Here is a 23,295-nt window from a genome sequence, read left to right on the forward strand (position 1 = left end):
CTAATACACTTAATATATACCTACATACAATAAAGCTTTACACTCTGAAATAATATGGAAGATTTACAAGATTTGAAGCTAAATTATATGGCCATTTTTGCCATTTTCCCTATGCAATGGGGCGCCGATTTGATCATGCTCTTCGAACACATTATGATCAAAGTCCAACGCAATCTTCAAAGCTTAGTTCAGCCGGATCACATAAACGACATATCGAGATTTACGCGCCTTAGATACCTGTAAAATTAGGTAATATCACCAAATTTTGGTGCAAAATTTACTCCACTTATGTACCGATCCACTTTTCCATTTCGGACCCACTGCATTTTATAATAAAATGCAATATTATATTTGAATAATACGCGAATAATACGTTTGAATAATACATTCCGCAACCCTAGCTGCGAGGGCTGCCTGGCGTGCGTGGTACTTGTACAATAGTACAGGCATCAACTTGAATTAAATGTCAGGCTAGTATCATCAATGTATTAAAGTACTGAACTATAATTAAATCGTGTCTCCTTTCTTTTTGTGGAGTCGCTTATAGGATTCTAGTTATTATTTTTTTTTCTTTCTTTTACCCTTTAGAAAAGTCATTTGCGATCCAGGCCTGTTTGAGAGAGCCCCGTCTCTGTCGATCCTTTCTCATACTCCAGTCTGAGTGTCGATAATGGATCGTTAGGAGTTTACATACCTACTTACGCTGTCTTTCTCCAACTTTCTTTTCGTCTTTGAATTCTTCTTTTCTTGTTCTTCGTGTTGAACTTCTAGATTAGACGGATTTGTTGACATTTGACATAGTTGTCTGCGAGCGTGTACTCCCTTACATATCCATCTTATTTTCATACTTATTATTTCTTATTACAACCTATCATCGCAGTTCGTAATGACAAGCTGATGAAGCCCTAATCCGAATCGAGGAACATCGTCACGCCCCCCCCCTGGCTTATAACTACACTATTTCGGCGAGATACATCCTCCTTCAGCACTGCGCTCAGCAGTTTTTCCGCTGTCCCCAGCTTTGCACGCGACTTTCCTAGTTGGTTGTCGGAACCCGATCCTTTTCAGCTGTGCGCCTTTGCAGCCGATTTCAATTCTCGACAGATGCTCTCGTGAGCAGTACGATTCTTTTTGTTTTCAAGGAGCGCAAATATGTCTAGTCTTATGAGCAAACGTCAGCAGGCGCGCAACGAGAAGGCCTTACAAGATCTTGTACAAACCGTTCCAGGAAACAATGTTTGCGTCGATTGTCAAGCAAGAAATCCAGGTGTGTGAAGACATCCCTATTCCATTGCCTGAAATACAATGAACCCGTCTAACTAATCTCATCTTTCTCTAGCTTGGGCATCATGGAACGTATGTGCACAAAAGCCAAATTTCTACCTCAGCATCGCGGCTCCCTAATCTTCACGAATTATACCTATATCCAAAACACATTAAGACAGAATGGATACTAATATGACTTTAGTTGGGCGTGTTTCTGTGCATGCGATGCGCCACAATCCATCGCAAGTTGGGCACACACATCTCGAAGGTCAAGTCGCTGAGCATGGATAGTTGGACCAACGAGCAAGTCGAGGTATGGAAAGCTATCATGGAGAATGCCTACTTTTGCCCGATCATAGCTAAATATGCCCATCCTACAGACTATGAAACGAGTGGGAAATGTTGCATCCAACAAAATCTACAATCCCCAGAACAAGAAGCCACCGGTACCTATCGACGTTGACGAAGCTGACTCTTCCATGGAACGTTTCATTCGTGCAAAGTATGTACAAGCAGCGGTTAATGGGACAAAAAAGCACAATACGGGAAGTTCAGACGAAGGCACTCCGCCACCTCTACCACCCAAAACTGGCAGTCGTTTCTTTTCCTTTCGGTCCAAGAAGGATTCTCGTGGACGCGACACCACACATGGCTCACACGACCACCCGCACAGTCCCGAGCAGAACCGCAACAAGGCTTCTAAAGTATTTGGGGCCAGTGTGCATCAGCATCCGCAAGATTCCCCCGAGGCTATGGCACAGAAGTTAACACAGCTGAGGGATATGGGATTCACAGACGATAAGCGAAACGCCATGATTTTGAAGGGTGTTAATGGGAGCTTGGAAAAGACTATAGAAGCATTGGTTCGGTTGGGAGAAGGTGGAGGGTCTTCATTACCTGTGCCATCTCGTGAGAGCTCTCTACCTGCGACTTCTCGGTCATTGACACCACAACCTGTCTCGCCACGGCCTACCATTGGGCTATCCAAGTCCAGTCCATCACAGGCACCACGTCCAGCTAGTCAAGCATCAAATAACCCTTGGGACATCCAACCGGCGCGGCCCCAGTCTACGCAATCGACAGGAACTCTGCAGAACAAGAATCCCTTCTATGCCTCCAACCCATTTGACATGCCGAATCAGCAGGCTGAGTTCAATCTAAACCAGAGCCTACAGAACTTGTCTTTGGCACCGTTCCAGCAGCCGCTTTTCCCGCATCATACTGGTGGATTGCCATCGTCTCAACCCATGACACAGTCCTTTTACCAGGCGCCGATGACTCCACCGATCGCCCAGACCCAAAACTATTCATCATTCCCTTTTAATAATAATAATCAAACGTACCCTCCACCAATGGCGCAACCATCGCAAAGCTACAACCCATTCTTGCAGGCCCCTGCTCCCGCAGCGCCACAGGCTTCGTTGTCTTTGAATACCTCGCCTTTCTCAAGTCAGGGGTCTTTTGGTAATAACCCTTTTACCAAATCGCCAACACGATTGACATCACCTACTCTGAATCAAATCCCAGAGCAGTCACAGCAAAATTTCTATAGTAAACCTCAATCGTCATATGGCAGCAATCCGTTTTTTGCGATGAACCAGAACCAAAACCAATCTCTGCAGCCATCACCCTCGGCCCCTCAGCTTCAGCCCACCCAACAGGCCTGGTATGAGCTCCAGCAGCCCGCTCAAGCTACACCTCAGCCAGAATATCAGCAAGCCCAGCAGGCATACCAGCAGCCTCAGCAGGCATACCAACAGCCCCAGCAGGCGTACCAACAACCTCAACAGGCATATCAACAGACCCAGCAAGGACATCAACAGCCTCAACAGGGATATCAACAATCCCAGCCGGGATATCAGCAACCTCAAAGAGCCGATACAGCTTCTATCATGGCTTTGTTCAACTATCCCCACCTAGCTCCGGCCCAATCACAAATCCAAGATCAGAACGCAGTTAGCGTGGGAACGAGTCAAACAGTACCTGTGTCAACTCAAGCGCAGGCACCCCCACCACAGCCAGCATCGTCTCCTTTCGCAGGAAATAATAACCCATTTCTCAGTAACGGAGCATCCCCCAATCCCGCCCCAGCCACAGCTCTGGGACTAAGTCCATTCGCCCCTACTGGCAACCCTAATGGCACTCCCTCGGGTGCCAGAAGCCGAGAGAGCATGACGCTAGGTATGGAGATGGCGTGGAACAATGGCCGACACAGTCCAGATGCATTTGCGAGCCTGAGTGCGAGAAGCAGTTAATGAGAACGGATGCATTGTACATATATACCTAGTCATTATAACGGGGTACCAAACTAATGATGTTGCCACGAGAAAATAATAGGGAGTCGGGCATCGAGTGTGTATAGGTCACGGGTACTGGGTATTAGGTAATAGCCTAGGTACTAAGGGTCTCATGGTACCAATCTGCGGCTGGCTGGCTAGGTAGTCGAACAGCTATAATATTCAATGTCGATTAGAACATTGGACGAAGCTCGAGAGCTAAGCCAGCCAGCCACACGATAACTACCTAGGTACTTGGGTACCTACTTTATAGTGTCTGTCTACTTACATAGGTTGTGCAGGTAAATAGCAAACCTCAAATAATTCAGAGAAATAAAAAAAAAAAGTACATAATGGGTAATACATTACCTAGTAGTAGGTACCTACTTCCTGCCGTGCCTGGCTATATTGTGTTATTTGCTGTGATTTGATTTCACTTGTTTTGTTTTGCTTTGATATGATGTGATTTGACACATGATCTAGATTAAAACTAACCTAGGTAAGTAACCTTGGAACCTTTTATGAAAAATATAAAATCCCTTTATTTGTGCACCTCCGTCAAGCTAAACTCCTCCCACGGAACCTCCTCCAGCTCCTCGTACCCCTGGCCCTCGGTATCGACAACCTGGCTCCAGCCCCGGAGCAAAGCCCGCCAGTAGCAGGCTTCGGCGGCGGGGCTAAAGTACCCCCGGCCCGAGAACAGGTCCCGCTGCCGGCGGGCGATGGCGGCCGCGGTGTCGGGGTGCTGCTCCAGCCAGGCGATGGTGGGCTCGAGGTCGGTCCAGTCGGGCGCGACGAAGACCATGTTGGCTTCGGTGGACGGGTCGTGCGAGGTGGGCCACGCGGCGAGGGCCCAGGGGGCCGGGTAGGGGGCTGGCTTCTTCGGCTGGCTGCTGCCACCACCACGCGCGAACGAGGCATCTGGAGGCGCCGAGCGAGCGGACCCCTCCAGCTGCAGCGCGGCGCTGAACACGGGCTTCACGAGGTGCGTCAGGTGCTGCATCCACGCGATCGGCGGCGCCAGCACGACGCTGCCGCACTGCTGGTGGTACTGCAGGCGCCCGCTGTACGTCACCCCCTCCGTGTGCACGATGTACCGGTACCGGCAGAAGTCTTCGATGGGCAGGGCGTTGCTGTTGTTCGGCAGCAGCGCCTCGATGTCCGCCCAGGGTTTGTCGCGCGCGAGGAGGACGAGGTCGGAGCGCAGGTGGGCGAGGCGCGGGTTGTTGAACCAGGGTGTGCCGCGCCAGATGGCGCGGGCGGGCTTGGAGGCCCAGGTGCTGTGGGGGTTTGTGGCGGTCTCGATGCGCGATATGGCGGCGGCGGCGCGCGCCTGCGAGACCACGGTGCGGATGGGCCAGGAGTAGAAGCTGAAGTGCGGGATGGGGAAGAAGCGCTTCGCGGGGCCGTTGAGGGATGGGTCTGCGGGGCGCGCGTACGAGAGCGTGTGCGATTTCGGGTCGTCCTCGTGGTTGAAGGCGATGATGGTGTCCGGCACGGGCTCAGAGGGTGGTGTGGTGAGTAGCGCGGCGGCGATCTGGTGTAGCGTTGCGGACCGGTGCTGCAGCATGTCCTTGGATAGATCCGCCTTGCGCGCGTACGTCAGGATCGACAGCTGGCCGGAGCGGATCCGGGCGACTGTTGGGCCGAGCCCGTGAGGGTTGCGGATGAGTGTGAAGGGACCCTTGGCGACGACGTCGTCGATTTCCTTGGTCAGACCTGGGAATGTCGCGCGGCATTGCGAGGAGGTGAGGAGGCGGTTGTTGAGCAGTGCTTGCGGCAGTTCCTCCGCCGACTCAGACTCGGGTTTGGCCTGCGGGCGCGGAAACGTCTCCAGCATGCTTGACCGCGAGGAATCGAGGCTGTGGTCTGGCACGAGCAGGAAGCAGTATAGCGCCAGGCACATCACTGATATTATGACGACCTGCCGTAGACGTGCGGTGGAGGCTGGGCCTCGCTTGCTCGTTCGCATCATCGTCATCCGGCCCATCGCGACGGAGTCTATCCCATTTCAGGGGTTTTGTCTTTCTTTTTCTTCTTCTTCTTCTTCTTCTCTCTACCGTCTTTAATGTCCTAAATCTTACGTTTTAAAAGAGGTAGATGTTCTACTGAAGTAAACCAGACATAAAGTAGAATCTACCATAGATTTTCTCTGAAATAATACATGAAAATAAAAAAATAACAAAATGGCAAAATAACGAGTGGTTCAAAAGAAACAGCCGGGGCATCTGCCTCCGAGAGGTACCAAGCTGGAGTAGTCTGTAGACATCTCCAGGGGAAGCCCGCCGTGGAGCTCTACCTAATAAACTTGTACGAATCCCTGTCTACCCCGGATAATAGCCATTAGCAATATTGCTGCTATTTTGAGAGATGCATGTGGTTAGGGTCAAGTATTCAATTCTTCAATGATGATTATACAACATTTTTATAGCTATCCGTGGATGAGTAAGCAGCCTCTGCTACTTTATAGGTGTACTAGACTACTGGTAGTAGTAGGCAGCTTAGCGGGCTTTATGGTATTGTACAGTAGATCCCTGTTAATCGCGTGCTCATGAATCTGATTTTTCCCCCTCATAATTTGGAAGTCTTGAGGTTTCTATGAGCATTTCTTGCCATTATATATTAGCTACGGCAACTCAGTGTACTTCCAACTCGAACTGGGTTCCGAAAACTAACGCTTCAAGGCGGTAAATAATCTCTGCAGAATGGTTCGAAACCTGGCCTTTCACATCTTCTAGTTCAAATGTAATCAACCTTACAAGTCATACTCACATAAGTTTTCTTAGGTTCATGCAGATGCATCGAACTTTGCCGCCGGCGTAACGAAGGAGCAAGCCTATGCCCAAGTACTCTTGCAAGCAGAAGGCCTCTTTGACGGTCAAAGAAACTGGGTGTGTTAAGAGCCTTAAAAGATCCCATCTCATGCATACCTAGGTACCTAACCTAGTAAACTCACGCTCATGTCTTTGCCCCTTTAGGTCTGGTATGTAGCAGAGTAATTCGTTGGCTGTGATTTACAGACTCAACTGACAAGGCCTTGAAGCAATTTGTCCAACACTGCCTCTTTATTATGGCACGCCTATAAATCATTACCTTCACCAAGTGACAGAGTGAATTGGGCAGGTGAGTGAAACGCCTTGCTTTATCGTCATCTCTGATCTTACCGAACACTTGGATTTACCACTCTTTGCCACAAAAACTATAGGTTTTTACGTTCTTGATCCAAAAGCTACCTCGTCAAAGCCACAGCTCATCTTGGGTCCGTTCCAGGGCAAAGTCGCATGCCAGACCATCGTTTTCGGTCGAGGGGTATGCGGTACAGCGGCGGAGACTCAAACAACGCAAATGGTCCGGGATGTTGAGCAGTTCCCTGGCCATATCGCCTGTGACGGGGACAGCAAGAGTGAGATCGTGGTGCCCATTGTTATAGAAGAGGAGGGCTCGAAAAAGCTGGTGGCTATTATTGATATTGACTGTGTTGAACTCGAAGGGTTCGACGAGGTGGATAAGAAGAATTTGGAAAAGTTAGCAGAGTTGTTGGGGAGGAGTTGTGACTGGTGAAGGCAAACTTATACAGTACCTCTATCATTATTTTTCAGGATATTTCATGAAGCCAGTTATAGATTCATCATTTCTGAAAACATCACGAACATAGATACCATAACTCATCTGCTTATAACGATATCATATCATTACCCTATTTGGGGTAACCATTTTGGGGTAACCATCCTGTCCCGGTTTCTCCAACTATGATCAACCCCACATGCATCAACCCGATGCATGTCCCCGCACCGGATAACCTTAGTATTGCAGATACCAACCCACCCGATCTCGCAGCCGGAGTAGAGCACTAGAGCTATTATATACATATACTGGGTACCTACATGTACTTTATCTCCGCAGACGACGAAGATCAACAACGGTAGCGATAACGATGAGAACTGCTCTTAGAACTCTAAGAACACTTACATCTCGAAGCTTATCTTCAGCTACCACCAATAATAACTTCACCCCTCTCATCCAATCCCCCCTCTTCCGCACCATGGCCACATCCAACGCCCCCGTGCTCAAGCAGCCCATCAAGCTGGCCTGCATCCAGCTCGCCAGCGGTCCCGACAAGGCCGCCAACCTAGCCCATGCGCGCGACAAGGTCGTCGAGGCAGCCCAGGCCGGCGCCAAACTGATCGTCTTGCCCGAGTGCTTCAACTCCCCCTACGGGTGCGACTACTTCCCCTCCTACGCCGAGACCCTCCTCCCCGGCCCCCCTTCCCCCACCCAGTCCCCGTCTTACCACGCCCTCTCCGCCATGGCCGCCGAGGCCAAGGCCTTCCTCGTCGGCGGCTCCATCCCGGAAGCGGACCCGGACCCGGCGTCGAAAAAGTACTACAACACGTCGCTGGTCTTCGGCCCGGACGGCGCGCTGCTCGCGAGCCACCGCAAGGTGCACCTGTTCGACATCGACATCCCGGGGAAGATCACGTTCCGCGAGAGCGAGGTGCTGCACCCGGGGAACAAGGTCACGCTCGTCGAGCTGCCGGGGTACGGCAGGATCGCCGTCGCCATCTGCTACGACGTGCGGTTCCCCGAGCTCGCGACGATCGCGGCGCGGCGCGGCGCCTTCGCGCTCGTCTACCCCGGCGCGTTCAACCTCACGACGGGCCCGCTGCACTGGGAGCTCCAGGCGCGCGCGCGCGCCGTCGATAACCAGCTCTATGTCGCGCTGTGCAGCCCCGCGAGGGACACGGGCGCGTCGTACCATGCTTGGGGGCACAGTCTGATCGTTGATCCGATGGCGAGGGTGCTGGTGGAGGCGGATGAGGGGGAGGGGGTGGTGGCGTGGGAGCTGGATGGGAAGGTCGTCGAGGAGACGAGGAGGAATATCCCGCTTACGGCGCAGAGGCGGTTCGATGTTTACCCCGATGTCAATGAGGGGAAGATTCGCTTCGACGAATGATTGAGTCGAGTCGGTTGCGTGGCTGTGGATGGTTGATGATATTCTACTAAAGATGCCCGCCTACCCCCGGGTCCCGGGTACATAGGTATATATCTACAACTTGTACTAATCAATTTCAAATAATACGGCGTGTTATACTTGTTCAAGTTATTACTTCCAACTACATACCTAAGTATAAGGTTAGGTTAGATGGAGACCACCGGCGTACTGCACATTATCTACCTAGCACCTCTCTTCAACAATGCCTAAGTATTCTTTGTTCGACAACACAGAAAGGGGCTAGTAAGAAACATGGCTGCACGTCTCAGTCTATTTCATCTGGAGTCTCCGTCGCCGGATCACGCTACGCGGCACAAAGTGCGGCATCAGTGCGAAAGACAGACTCGGGCTGCTGACAACACGGCAATGCCACCATTCCCCGAGCAATAGAATGAGGATGTCCCTGTCTTTCTATTTCACTGATCGCATATGTAAGCTGAGTCATGGTACTCGTGGTCTTGCACCAACACGGCTCCTAGCCAAAAGCGGCGGCCCCTGAGATCCTTCAAAACCCTGCTCGAATTCTGCAAGAGTGTCGGCATCGGTGTCCTAGGTTCGCCGGATTGAATAGTATTGTTTGCGGAAACCACAGCGAGCAAGCACCTATGTACAAGCTCTCATTAGGACAGGTGCCTGTTACCTACCAAAACATGCGTGATATCGTGGGTGAGGCTCCCTTGCATAACGCTGCTCGGGGGGGCCGAGGCCAACTTGAACATCGCAAGCCCTTACTCGCCTACCTAACTAACCGGATGTTGGATCTGGATAACCTCTACCTAGCTAGTATGGAGCAGCCTGCTCTGCATTGTATGAGTACCTACCTGACTTGTGTGATGTGAGCTTAGCGGCTTACCCCCTTTTCAACCACCAACCCCTGGTTTGAAGACAAACACCTAATATTCATTTCTCTCTTTCTTTGTCTATTACACTCTCCCGCTCTGATCTTAATACATATCTCTTTTAACTGCACATGCTACACACTCGCGTGACCTTCCGTGCCTAGATGCAATCTTGGCAAGCCTCAAAGCCAGCTCTCTAAGGCTACAATGAAGAGTGTCGAGGATCTGGATGATATTGATATTTGACGTTGAGGTGGCATAGATGAAGGTAAAAGGGGTACAAAATACCTACCTAACCTACATAGTAACTTAACCTCGGTAGGGTAGTTCTTGATTAAGAGCTGGAATCTTTATTTTACCTAGGTAGGTATCTATACAACATTTTCGCCCATTGCATTGCTGGTAAACAAGTAGATACCTACCTACCTACCTATCTATCTATATTCCCACAACCCCCGAATCGGATACGGCCTCCCGCCTTTCCCCTTTCCTCTCTTTCTCTTCTTCCAGTAAGCACCAGTCCGTGCAAGTAGGTATCACGGATCTCCGCCCCCCTCCCCCTTTTTAGTCACGTGTAAAACGCGAGAAGAAGAAAAAAAAAGGACTTAGGGTATGACGATACCTGCCTATGCATGAATGGTATCAATGACCCAACATGGTCGATCGCGAGGAACGGCAAAGGCACAAGGGTGGTTGCGTTCGATCTACGCGGCGGTGACACCGTGGTACTGCAGTTTGTGTGCAGGATCGAGAGAAGAGAGAGCCGTTGGGAATTTGCCTCTTCCCGTTCCGCCCCTCCTCCACACCCGCAATGCTCGCCTAGTATAGGAGTAAAAAAGGGAGAGGGGAGAGGAAGAAGAAGGCACGCGAGCAATTTCCTGAACGGACAATGAAGAAGGTGGTAGCAGTGGCAGTTTATTGAAGCGTTTAGCTACTACTAGGTAGGTAGGTAGGTGTTTGCCTGATAAGACGATAAGTATCAATCAATATATATCATTGATATATCTATGCATGTACCTCCTAATTTAGTATGCGAGTAACTGCTCTATATTGGCTTTTATTCAACCAAGAGGTAGGCTAGGTAGGTATTCCATCAGGAACGCATATGTAAATGCCGATATATCCATAAATTACGCAGATGGCGTCAACTGTGCTTCGGTATACAGCTTTTGGGTTCCCCAGGGCGGCTTCTTTTCTTTTCTTGGCGACCTGACGTGAACTACCAAGAGGACGTGTACACCCCCCAAAAAAAGTCCGTGGCTGGGTATGGCGGTGGGATGGTGTGGGAAGTAAGGGGGCTTGACCAACCAGCTGATGGATTAGAGATCCCACAGAATCTATCTTTTACTATGTATGTACATGCCGTGCTCTGCGTGGCAACACCTCTTCCGATGCCGCTCGGCAACTGGTTTGACATGTTTTGTTGAAAATGCCTCTTTCTCTTGGCTTGACTCTTGTCTCAGCCGCCTCATTGAATTTCTTTGGGGGGGGGGATTTTTTGCACGTTTCTTCTGCTTTACCGGAGGGAGTGGCGGAATTTTATAGCTTGGCAAATATGCTTCCATGGATGTCGTCTGCGAATCCGTACAATCAATTCACTTCCCCTTCCCTAAAGTCATTAGACTAACCTAGTAGTTGGTTCGGATGCGGCTCAACGTAACCGGTACCCGGCCTGCACACTGTCTGTAATCATGACGATGATCAGCTTGGCTCCCATTGGTAAACTGTAGGTAAACTGTAGGTAAGTCACGATAGGGTGGTCTGTAAGGATTCCCCAGAACGTCTAGACCGGGGCGGGAAAATGGGGTGATCGGGGGAGGTCAATATTCTACGATTATGGCATTATTTCGCGATGTTGCGAAATCGATTGTATATAACTACTCGACACAAGCGGAAGGATGAATGGCTAGCAGTGGGGGTGACGATGATTAATGGCGAGGAACTTTTCCGTCGTGCACCAAGTGTTGCAATTCGATTCACACCCTTGGTTGATCAAGATAAATCCGCGTTAGATGCGCTCTTTGCAGAATTCATACCCGGGCTCATTTACGTAGCATCGAATCTTAGGCATGAGACGGTGATGTAAAATACCTCCAGCTGTGCAGGCAGAAGGGTCGTGCTTCGTAATCGCGACAACAAATGAGGTGAGACATTATAATTGACGTAAATACCATGCAGTGTTCCGCATGCACAAAACCTAGGCGATGTCGTATTCGGGGCAAGACGATCCCTCGGTCCTAATCGTCGTTCCCTCGAGACAGTGTTTTGAAACATAGGCGTTCATGGGAATAGCCAGGATGTTGTACAACTAGCAACGGCTTTTGTGCTGTAGCTATGTGTGTATGTGTGTTTGTATGATAGTTAATACAAACTTGAACAAGGCCACTTGTTTTGGGCAACTATTTGTAACTTCTTCCCACACAGTATACCGCAGTATACCGTAGAATGGGACCTAAAAGAAAAGAAGAAAAAAGAAGAAGAAAAAGGAAGGCAAAAAGGAAGAAGCGTAATGGATTTGCCAAGTGGACACGAGACCTAGGCGGCCTCGATTGAAATCCCCAGGTGTTCTAGATGGATGCCATCGCTCATGCAGTTCACACCGTGGTAGCGAAGCCCACTCGTCCCAGTCCACTGTAACCAAGCCCCATACACCATACGAAGCACGCATCAGAAAAGAGGCAACAGGTCGCATGACCCATTGCCTATCTGAGTACCTAGTAAAAACATCAATATGAGACAACACAACATAGAAGAGGGGCGAGTTGAACGAAACGAAGGCATCGAGATTTTGGACTTTGGACTTTGGATGAATACTCAGACTTGTTTAAGTTATACAGAGCGGTGAGAATACACGTGCTTCATCTATAACACGCGATTGGACGAAATGGTGCAGCGAGATCAATGTGCCTAATGTATGTATGTAGGTGTAGTTTTATTTTTACATGCACCTTATAGGTGCAGTGTAGTAGGTTAGGTAGGTAAGCAAGATGTAAGTTGAAGTTGAAGTTTCAATGTTATACAATATTCAACCAATCCAATCGAAAAACTGCATAAGGTACTGCAGACTGCAGTATGTAGGTAACCAACCTTATGTACCTACTGTACCTGGGTAGTAGGTAACTTAGTGTACTCATCAATTACTTTGTTACATGGACAAGCTTGGGTAACTTCAAATTGTGTGTACATAGTTATGTAGTACAGGAATTATCAATTTGATTATTGTACGTACCTACTGCATGGGGATAGCGTCCCGAGCTACATCCATGTTCGTACTAACCTCCGGGGCTGTTCATGTAGCTGTACTAAACCGATCCCTTAGCTTGAGCCCCAGAAAGGGCTGCTAGGTGTGTTGTGCACGGACTACCGACATCTAGAAACAAGTAAAATCGAGCTAGCGAACTACCTAGGGTACCTACACTAGGTAGGGAAGGTAGGGAAGGTAGTGGGGTTCAATCAATGATCCATTCGCCAATTATATATCTGGAAAGAGCTGTGCCCCGCTTCAAGTTAAACTGCGGTCCCCCTCCAAGAAAGCCGCAAGAAAGAATCAGAACTTACTAATATATCCGTTACTTAATAACTACATACCAGTAACTACCCGCAAGAGTAGTAGACTGTACTATGTATCTAGTAGCAGGAGGGTATGTAAGTGTACTATTATGTAGACATGCATGTGCGTTTGGAAGACATCTCGGATTAAAAAGAATCGAGTAACAACAGATGTATACATAGGTAGATCTTACTGGTGATGGATATCCCAATCGGCATGGGAATAGCTCGGCAAGTTTTAAATGCGACCTTGATAAAGCAGTCAGTAAGGTATTCCTTCAAGAAGTGCTGAGAGTGGGTGAGCTCAATTTGATATCATTGAGGCCGTTGAACATTGAAGTATTTAATAACTCGACAACCAAACCACAAGATGTTGGTGTGACATGGGATCAGCGCAGGGGCCGAGACCGCTATAGTTCTCGGCTCTATACATATATACGTATCCTAGATTCCTAGGTAGTTTTGGCGCTAAAAACGAGTAGGGTAATATTGACATGCCAGCAACATCAACGATTAAAGATATCGATATTTTCTGCACGTGAACAAGTTCTGATAGTCTCGTTGTCTGGGAAGGGACAATGGACGTGGGCACTGGGCAGAGAAAATTTGAAGATTTATTTCCTTGTCCAGCGTTTTAAGCCTAGTATCAGTGGTATGTATCAGTGGTATGTACATGTACTACCCTAGCCGGAAGCATGTACAAATTACCTAGTACTACTACCTCTACTAGGTTGTTTCCCGCTAAAGTTAAAATAAGCATGGCGCCGCTCGAGACTACCAGAAACACTAACATCTTTTTTTATCTTCAAACTTTCATCCAGACGGATATCAGTCTACCCAGTCTACCCAGTCACCCTCTCTTCCCTTATCTCCAACTACTAACACCTACACACCTAATCCATCAATTCTAACTTGCTACTTGCTACGAGTAGGTACGAGAAAACTACACTACCTAGTAGTTAGCTGATTGCAAATTCACCGAGCTTGGCTATTTGTTGTCCACTCTTTGTCAAGACTAATTGCTACTCGGCGAAACTAAGACGAGACGATCAATATCTAACACAGCGTCTATACGAAATACAGGTTAGAAAGTTAAAGAGAATTGAGCCTTATCTACCCCAGCGTGAAGACCCCATATATCCTTGGCAGGTCCAGACTTTTTACATTGGATACCTGGGAATATCTGGGCAGACCACCTAACTGATACCTAGTGGGACGCACTGGGCATTGGGTATTGGGCACTGGACAGTGGACATTCGACAGTGGATAACGGTACCTCCATTACAATCACAGTGGAATCCACTCACTAAGAAACACAAACGTCATAGCATCCTTGGTTATACATGGAATAAAGGACGGTCCAAGACAATAGAAATCTCCGACTCCCTCTTATTAAACCAAATACTAAAAAACCTAAGGTTTAATACCTTCTAACTGTTTGGTACATTATATTTTAAAAATTCAACCATCTTCCGAAGCTCCCAAGTTTCCAATCGTGTCAACCAACTTCCTAGATTTCCACGTGCGAACCCATCCAATTCGTACCATACAGGCAAAAGACGGGGCTTGGAGCGAATTCCCCGATCTACCAGAGGGGAGATAAGGAGATATAAGCGGTTCCTGGACCGCTGCGGCGTATACCGACGATGAAGTACGGGGAACACCTTCAAGAAGAGTCCGTACCGAGCTGGGGTCTACATAATATCGACTACAACTCATTGAAGCACCAGATCAAGGTACACACTACCAAGGATCAAGCCACGGCTATCGCTATTCCAGGCCAGCAAGATCATGCTCTAAAGAGGTTCGAGGATGGTTTCTACCTTGAGCTTTGTAATCAACATAATCGAGTCGGTCTCTTTGTCACCAGCAAAGCAGATGAGATTTCGAGGCGACTATGTACGCTCTCGTCAATGTACACTTCTAATTGGGTCTGACTAACATTCACGGTCTGCAGGTCACCTGTCGAATTCAATACAGCAGCTTGTAATACGATGTAACGAAGCCGGTGGCGTGTCCCCAAAAAGACAGCGACGGCTTGCCAAGTACGCCCTTCAAGTTGATGAATGCAATGAGGATATTAAGGCTTTAAGCCGATTTGTTAACGCTCAGGTCATTGCGTTCCGCAAGATTCTCAAGAAGTACAGGGTATGCATGCATGCACTCGTAAGTATGTTCACGACACATTGACGATGCTAACTTTTGGCTTTTGCTGGTAGAAATGGACCGGCTCAACCAGTTTAACTAGTCGTTTTAAGGAGAATGTTCTCACCTCACCCAAGAGCTTCACGAAGCGCGACTTTCATCCGTTACGATTACAACACCAAGAACTACTTGCAAATTTGCAGGCTGTCTCTCCTAACATTAATTCATTTCGGGTCGAACCCCGAATAGGGAGAACGAAGTCACGGTTTGAAACCGAAACACCAAACGAGAGTCGCCGACCATCGCTAACACCAGGGTCTGATCCCACGTCCGTGAACACCCCTGGCGCTTCTTCGATGACGTATTGGAATGAATATGAACATGGGAGTGAAGCCGGTGATAATGACGATGGATACGCTTTGTACATCGACCCGAACGCAAATACGGACTTTCCGGGTCTTGTATATATCAAGACCATGTTCGCTGCCCCTGTGGATAAAGTCCGCCACTGGCTCAAGGCCCGAACGCCCCAAACTGCTGAGACACAGTCCCTCCTCGGCGGCCATTCACCTGCCGACTATTTCAGCGCCCATAATAATCCAGCTGCGACCGATAACGATGCTACCGAAGATGAGTATGCCTCATCACTAAATTCTAGTATCGGACGCCGAAACAAGTTGCGCTATGCGGCATTGCCGGCTACCGAGGAAAACCACGAGTATCAGATTGTGATGTATCGAGACAAGATACTAACGCGATCTGTCGTGCTGGCCTTCGTTGTCGCATTTATTCTCTTGGCCATATCCGGGGTGCTAGTAGCAACAGGCCGACATAAGCTACGGCTCGAAGTCGACGCTGGTGTAGCCATTGGATCAGTCACCAGTCTATTCAGCGCTTGCATGGGTTTAGGTGCTATGTTATATCGCCATTACCCCGTCAGCGTCATCTACAAGCTCGCCGTTTGGGCCGCTTTCATAGCTGTCTGCTCCCTAAACGGCATGTTGCTCGTAATCGTGATGGGCAGTAATGGCTTATGAAAGTACCCAACCAAACTAAACCTCCTTCCCTCCATCCCTCCCAACAATGTATTAAACTTCCTAGCCCCCACTACGATAGAAAATGGGCGGTTATATCCTACAATAGAGACTCCCTGGCGTTCGTAGGAGGCGTTTTCCTTTATTAGATGGGGATGAGCAATCCCCCCCCCCCCCCCACATATATGAGGCTACATGCCTTGCTTAGCTGAGACCCGAGTCGGGTTTCATACAGGTGTACTAGGTACACAAATATGAATTGAGGTCGCAGACGAGATGAGATTGATTAACATATCCAAGGGCTACCAGGGGGCCTTATTCCGGGATATGAGAAAGTACGGACTTTCCTATCGAACGAGTTCGCGTTAGTTAACTAGTGCGCTTCCCCCTCGCAGATTGTATTTCTGATTTATCTTTTTCCCTCTTCCAATCGGTACGATACCCAGGACGGACTTGGAATTCGCGGGTTTTCGCACGAGAGAGATATATATATATCGAATATCAGGGGGTGGGCAGATGGAAACAGGACAGTAGTTCGCTTACTGGCGGCTGTTTTGAGAATGGTGATATTGAATGCGTTAAGCGTGTATTGTATGTATATCCAGGAGTGCCTAGGTACAGAGGTAGATAAACAGTTGCATAGGTACATAGGTGCCTAGGGAAAACGAAATAAAATATATACGTCTCGGAAACGAGATGGTGAAATTGCGAGATATTTGCTGAGGGTTTTACTTGAAGTAATGTATGAGCGTGACTGGCTTTGTGGAACTTGTAGACCTTGCTTCATTCGTGGATGGAGAATTGGCATTTGCTGTAGGTATATATACTGGTTCTAGGCGCCTATCCCTTTTGTTAGAGATATCTCATTTAGATGGTTACCCTACATAGGTAAGTATGTACTAGGCACCTACTTATCTTGATACTCTTCTTAATAAGTAGGCAGAATGTTGGCATTGACCTTTATGGAAAGGAAATCCTATGGTGGTGGTGGGCAATGATACGTACTAGGTACCTACCTATATTACAAAAAGGATATGGGGGAGGTTTGTTCTCAAAAGTACCTAATATCTCGTTCATCATTGTTTCAATAGCAAAGGATTAAAGGATGGTTTGTGGTTTTCATTAGGTAGGTTGTGTTGGCTGGTGGCTAGGTATGCTATCCCCTCTCCCCGCTCGCGGCATCATCAGCTCGCTCTTGATTATTTCATGTATGTAGGGTAGGTAGGTACCTAGGTAGGCAATTATTTCGCTATATAGGTACCTATCCTTCTTCCCCTCTTTGTGCTCCCTGTGCGGCTGGCTCCTTAATCCTCCCAAAACTCCCTAACTCCCGTGTTGTTTTGAAGATATCTAGCCCCCTCCCCCTCCGTGGATGTGAAATGTTGAAAGGTCATGCACCTGGGCAAGGTAAAAAAAAAAAAAAAGGCGGTGCTTGCTCGTTATCCCACGCCCTGATACCACGGTCTGTGGTGGTGGTGGGTGATACGGACATAATTACGGGAAAGGGGGGGGGGGGTTCCCACTCCTTTACCTCCTCCTCCTCCTCCTGCAAAAAACGTCTCCACACTATCGATGGGTAGAGGACCGATGTATACCTAGGTTAGAGGAACCCAAAATCCAGCCAGCCAGCTAGCTAGCCAGCCGCCCACCCGTCAATAAGCCATATTACACACAGATTACATATATATGCCGGACGGAACGGGGTATGCCTTTGAACTTGAAGCAAAGCTTGTGAGGGGATGGTGATATTATGAGGGGAAAATAGGGAAATATATGAGTCTGGTCTGCCTGGAAAACCCCTTCCCCTTCGTTTCCAGTGCGAGGCGCAATGTACCTAGGGTTTGGTAGAAAGCTGTGTGGCATGATCTCGAAAGAAATGTGAGATTAGGTAGGTAGATAGGTAGGTATATGGTAGGTATAGGCGAGCAAGTGTAATGATAACTCTTCTACATAGGTACCTAGATAGATAGGCGGGCTTCGGTATACGTAGGCAGGTGGTGGGCAGGTAAGCATCACCGCTTCGTCTTCGTTTCGTAAACGCATGCAACGCGAGCCAGCGCTATGCTATGCACAAGAGGAAACTGACTCCGGCTCAGCTTTCTCGGGGCGTGGGGGTAGTAAGTAATAGTTGGTGCCTGCCTACTAGGTACCTACCCACCTAGGTAGGTTGATTAGGAAGGCAGTGCTAGATGTTTTGACTGTCCTGTCCAGGCAAGCAGGCGAACACACACTCTCTCCCCCCATTCTCCCGCGTTATCGGCGCGCGAAATCGAAGCATATGGCGTGGGGCGGGGGCGTTATCAGCGAGTTCTTTAGGTAGTGCTGCCGGTCGAGGCCGTATTTCTTTTCTAGTCTGGCCATCATGTTTTCTGGGTGTGCTGGTTAGCTTCTGTTCTCTTATATTCCTTTCTCTCTTTCTCTCTCGCTAATCCTCGTCCATTTGCGAAGAAATGCCTAAGCTAAACTCTACAATGCAGAATATCCAGGAGATCAAGAAAAAGAAGGAAGGGAGGTGGTTGAGAGAAAAAAGGGGGTAGGCTAAACAGCCAAAAACAAACATACCAGCGATGCCCCAGCGGAAGCTGAAGAGGGCGAGGCTCTCGAACTTCTCGGCGATGTTGGCGTGGCAGACGTCGTGCTCATCGGGGAAGATGCGGCACAGCGCGGCGAAGGTGGAGATGACGTGGTAGCAGGTGGCGCCCGCGGGGGCGCACAGCAGCGCCGGCGACCGCGGCGCCCGCTCGAAGTCCGCGTTCACCTTGCACGAGATGTCCGTCGACAGCTTGCACGCGAACCGCAGCGCCGCCAGCGCCGTCGACACCTCCTCGCTCGATTCCAGGAGCGCGGATGCGGGTCCCGCGCTGTGCTCCAGGATCGACAGGTACGGCACGTACAGCGTGAAGAGCGCGCTGTTGGTTTTTTTGGATTCGGGTTAGCCAAAAAAGAAAAAAAAAATGGAAAAAGGGGTTGGTGTCTGTCTACATATATAGGTATATGAAGAAGAAAAGAGGGATAAGGGGGATGAAAACATACCTGACCAGCATGGCGAAGCAGTCCAGCGTAGACTCCCAGTCGAGCGTCTCCCTCAGCAGCGTCAGCGTCGCCTCCCGGATCTCGTGGTCGAGGTCCGAGTACGTGGCCACGAGCGGCATCTTGCCGGGCCGGGTGTCGCGCTCCTTGTCGATGCGGATGGCGCGGTGGAACAGCGACGACGACTTGGCCGACAGCTGGAAGCGGCCGAGCGGCTCTTTCCCGACGATCACGCCCGCGCGGAGGAGGTGGTGCGGCTGCCGCGTTAAGGAGGGGGTCGGCGACATGGGGGACTCGAAGCGCCCGCTTGTCGTCGAGCTCGGCGTCAGGGGGGGCGTCTCGGGGAGCAGCGTGTTTCGCGTCGGGGTCTCGAGGAGGAACGGCAGGCCTTTGGCCTCGTCGTCTTGGTGGATGAATCTTGAGAGAGTTAGTCGGGGACTTTACAAGGGCTTCAGTCGAAAAGGGGAGATGTTCTCTCTCCCTATCCATCTACACAGCCGGGCTACACTCCACCCTCCCCTTTCCCTTGGAAAGAGAAAAGGGAAAAGACAAAAACTTACTGCTCTAATATAAACATCGACCACCACAAGCAACTGCTCTGCTCCTCCTCCACACTCAGCATCAGCATATCATCTCCGGTATCGGCCAGCTGGCCGGGCTTGATATCCAGGATCCGCGCCGTGACGACGGTCTGGCTCAGGGTGCGGTACGCCGTCAGCGCGTTGCCGTGGCCGTACTCGTACAGCGCGACCAGCGCGCCGCACTGCACGAGCTCGATGCTCGGGCGCGGGTCGCCGACGCACGCCAGCAGCAGCGAGGACAGCAGCCGCTTGACCGTCCGGTACGTCTCGTCGAAGATGGGCAGCTCGCCCGCGTCCGTCAGGCGCATGCGCGTCGTCAGGTACATGGCGACGACCAGGAGCGCCACTTCTTTAGAGGGGCACTCGGAAGAGGCCGTCGTCATCGAGTACGTGTGGTTGGCGGAGAGGTATTGGTCGTGGGAGGCGTTGGACAGCGTGCCGGGCGAGGCGTGCGATTGGGAGGGGGGAGGGGAGTCGACGGCGGCGACCAAGCTGGTGATCTGGCGTTCGAAGAGCGTCGGGTGCACGGCGGCGTACCACGGGTGCACGCAGAGGAAGTACGTGTGGATGGCGGTGCGCCAGTCGGCGAGCGGGTAGCCGGGGCCGATGGACGTGGACACCAGCGACAGGATCTGCAGGGCATTGATGCCCTCCAGCGGCTCGGCGGAGCCAAACAGTGCATCGTGCGACAGCGAGCGCGGCTGGTATATGACGAATTGGGCCCCTTGCGCGCCCGTGTTGTTCATGGCGTCTTGGACATAGTGGCATTTTGCATTGAGTCTACATTTCTCTTCTGTTAGTCCTCTGTCTGGCTGTCTTGTCTGTCTAAGTCGCATAGATCTAAATTTGAATAGAGAATAACGATAATCCGCATTTTCATCATAATACATACCGTTTACACCGATCGCAGAAGGGCAGCTTCTTATCACATTTGCGTTTCGAGGCGCGGCACTTCTCGCAGGCGCGAGCGGCTAGACCTCCTATCGTCGTGGTCTCTATCGTGTGAAAGGACGAATGGTCCTGAAAACACTGTCGCTTCGGAGAATGCCCAGGCGACGATTCCGGCGTCGACCCCGAAAACGGCGAGAGCCCGTTGGAACCCTGCGTCGTCGGCATGTTCGGAGAGGAGAGAGAGGGAGATAGAAGGGGGGGAGGGGAGGGGAGGAGGGGTGTGTAGTGCAAGTGCGTGCTCAGATAACAAAAAACGCCTCGCGCATCAGGATATATGTAGAATATACCGTATATCGAAAGTATCCGATTCCCTCCCCCCGGCGATCAAGAGAGAGAGGAAGAGAAAGAAGGTACCTGGGTAGGCAAATAGAAAACCTATCGATCCTGGCTAGAAAACAGCGATCTCAACATAGAACCGGAGTTACCATTTCCTTCTCGTGTGCGCGCAGCCAGACGCCTTTGGTTGACCACGTTTTGACCTTCTCGATACGGGTTTGTCTGAGACCGTTGTGCAAAAGTAATTTGTCTCGGACAGTTGCAGCCCTACAGAAAGAAGACAAGACGAAATGATGTAATCCGGCTGACTCGAACGAGCGGTTTTCCGCGGGACAGAGTTGTGTGTTATGCGTAGTAGGTATTTTGTGAGAGAGAGAGAGAGAACACTGGCGCTTCTCTTTTGATGGTTTTCCAAAGGGCTGATTGATATTCAGGTACCAATTCACTTAAAACCGGATATCATGAGTATCGCCGTTTCCCCAAGTTCCTAGTTTAGGATAACTATGTAAGAAGTAACGTGAATTGGTCCTGGGGCTGGATGCCGAGAGATAGATAGATGATCGACAAGTCAAGCTGAAAGAGACAAGGGGGTTGTACAAGCTTAGGCAGGGCAGGGATTGAATCAAGTGGGCAAGCCAGGCAGGGGAAGAAGAGTATTATCTAACTACTACTTAGGTAAGTATGAATAATAATATAATAATATGATAGGAACAAGGAAAGAAGCGAGTAGGTAATGAAAATATGGAAATATGGAAATATGAAAATAGGGAATAGGGAAATAATGAAGGGATATAAGAAATAGGTTACAAAACTTCAAAATATAGAATATATTTGGATATCCTAGCTATTCATTACTACTTACCTATGTAGGTACTGTACACTACATACAATACAGTACCTACTTAGCAACCTTAGACTTTAGTAATGGGCTTTCATTCTCCCTCACTCAACCACACTATACTAATACTATACTATATTATACTAACTATGTAACCTAGGTTATATCATACTATACTATACTAACCTCTAAGTACCAACTCATTCATCCACGAACAACTTCAAAAAAATCATTCAACAAGACAGCACTTACGCTAAGAGCTAAAGATTCAGCACGCGGCGAACTCCACGTAAATAGTATTGTACAATAGTTACATGCATACATATTACATACAGTACCTACATATGTACTTACAATACCTGCCTGCCTAACTAAGAGTTATTGACAACCTGGGAAGCTTGTACTATGTCGTTCTAGTGCATTGACACTAGCATAGAAGAACGTTGAAAGTCTTCGCTACCTAGTAACTAACTAGGCTGCTAGATTGATATTCCTCCGGGGCTGTCTCCAGCTTCGAAGGGTCTGAGCACCGAGGCTATTTGGCCTCCCTTCCCCACAACCATTTATGTAATGTAGGTACCTACTGTAAGTGCTTCTCTGTGTTGAAGCAAAAGGAAAGAGGAAAAAAAAGGAAGAAGAAGAAAAAAAAAAAAGGCTTAACCACCTAAATCGCATAGTTTCTATTATCCGTCCCATTAGTTATATCTGCTCTAGATTCACAGGTTATATGGAGCGCATTCAACGCATCCCCGGAAAGTCCTTGCGGTTGACAAAACATCCCGTGAGAAATAATCCGTGATACATTTTCCTTACAATCGGCTTACGTACTAACTTAGGTTAACTGACGGGGTGGATATGTAGGTAAGCAAGTAACATGGATAGGTAAGCAAGCAACACAAGGCTGAAGACAGGCGACGACGACGACCTACATACTTGAGGCTTGTGGCGGTGTTTCTCTCTCCTCAAAGGGAAACCACCCCCCCGTAAAGACCCGATGCAAGCTAGAACCTGTCACCTGCGCGATCACACATCCCCATTGGATTAGCCACATCATCCCTATCTACCTACAATGGTCCTACATACATACATACATACAATAAAGCCCCCTGACTCCCTATCCTATCAAGATAAAGCAGCCCTGGAGGAACACTCACTCACTCACTCACCCACTGTCATTATCACTCTCTGATTTGCCTGCACACCAGCCATCTCGCCTCAGGAGAAAAAAAGAAAAAAAAGAAGACGACCAGTAGCTAATTAACCAACCAACCTATTGAGAAAAGGAGAAGAAAAAAAGGAGGGGTAAGGCGTCCCCTGGACGAGACGACGAAAGAACCACCTACCTACGTACATACCTTGCAAGCTACTGTATGTATAACGAAGCTGCAATACCTATCACACAGCCAGGAAGAGCCATAATCCAGATCCCATATCCATAGGTAGGTATTAAATCAGGTAACCTACCTACCTACCTACCTACTTAACTGTCCATCTCCACCAATAAAGCTCAAGCCATC

General features: G+C 49.2%; 6 protein-coding genes across 6 annotated transcripts; 4 read left to right on the forward strand and 2 right to left on the reverse strand.

Moving 5' to 3' along the window:
• Positions 1-535: 535 nt before the first annotated feature.
• On the forward strand, positions 536-3,521 carry GGS25DRAFT_533338 (ArfGap-domain-containing protein; the record flags this gene model as incomplete). The annotated part of the gene is made up of 4 exons (XM_049265666.1): positions 536-1,267; positions 1,340-1,356; positions 1,469-1,579; positions 1,647-3,521. Exons 1-4 carry the CDS (start codon positions 1,153-1,155, stop codon positions 3,519-3,521), a joined length of 2,118 nt encoding a protein of 705 aa, XP_049114903.1. The 5' UTR covers positions 536-1,152.
• Positions 3,522-3,761: 240 nt separating this feature from the next.
• On the reverse strand, positions 3,762-5,974 carry GGS25DRAFT_379414 (uncharacterized protein). The gene has a single exon (XM_049258256.1). It carries the CDS (start codon positions 5,530-5,532, stop codon positions 4,084-4,086), a length of 1,449 nt encoding a protein of 482 aa, XP_049114904.1. The 5' UTR covers positions 5,533-5,974; the 3' UTR covers positions 3,762-4,083.
• A 6-nt stretch (positions 5,975-5,980) lies between these two features.
• On the forward strand, positions 5,981-7,277 carry GGS25DRAFT_500242 (GAF domain-like protein). Its single transcript, XM_049261849.1, is given in 5 exon segments — positions 5,981-6,250; positions 6,329-6,435; positions 6,447-6,448; positions 6,585-6,665; positions 6,748-7,277. 5 exon segments carry the CDS (start codon positions 6,248-6,250, stop codon positions 7,101-7,103), a joined length of 549 nt encoding a protein of 182 aa, XP_049114905.1. The 5' UTR covers positions 5,981-6,247; the 3' UTR covers positions 7,104-7,277.
• An 82-nt stretch (positions 7,278-7,359) lies between these two features.
• Positions 7,360-8,818, forward strand: GGS25DRAFT_379471 (carbon-nitrogen hydrolase). The gene has a single exon (XM_049258257.1). It carries the CDS (start codon positions 7,477-7,479, stop codon positions 8,494-8,496), a length of 1,020 nt encoding a protein of 339 aa, XP_049114906.1. The 5' UTR covers positions 7,360-7,476; the 3' UTR covers positions 8,497-8,818.
• A 5,384-nt stretch (positions 8,819-14,202) lies between these two features.
• GGS25DRAFT_379511 (uncharacterized protein) lies at positions 14,203-16,308 on the forward strand. Its single transcript, XM_049258258.1, has 3 exons — positions 14,203-14,822; positions 14,881-15,071; positions 15,143-16,308. Exons 1-3 carry the CDS (start codon positions 14,570-14,572, stop codon positions 16,103-16,105), a joined length of 1,407 nt encoding a protein of 468 aa, XP_049114907.1. The 5' UTR covers positions 14,203-14,569; the 3' UTR covers positions 16,106-16,308.
• A 2,047-nt stretch (positions 16,309-18,355) lies between these two features.
• On the reverse strand, positions 18,356-20,829 carry GGS25DRAFT_523915 (uncharacterized protein; the record flags this gene model as incomplete). Its single annotated transcript, XM_049264508.1, has 5 exons — positions 18,356-18,471; positions 18,665-19,011; positions 19,136-19,549; positions 19,693-20,493; positions 20,606-20,829. The coding sequence occupies 5 exons, from the start codon at positions 20,827-20,829 to the stop codon at positions 18,356-18,358; spliced, it is 1,902 nt and encodes a 633-aa protein (XP_049114908.1).
• Positions 20,830-23,295: the final 2,466 nt, after the last annotated feature.

The sequence above is a fragment of the Hypoxylon fragiforme genome, assembly GCF_022984875.1.
Source record: "Hypoxylon fragiforme strain CBS 206.31 chromosome Unknown GGS25scaffold_7, whole genome shotgun sequence".
Lineage (NCBI taxonomy): Eukaryota > Fungi > Ascomycota > Sordariomycetes > Xylariales > Hypoxylaceae > Hypoxylon > Hypoxylon fragiforme.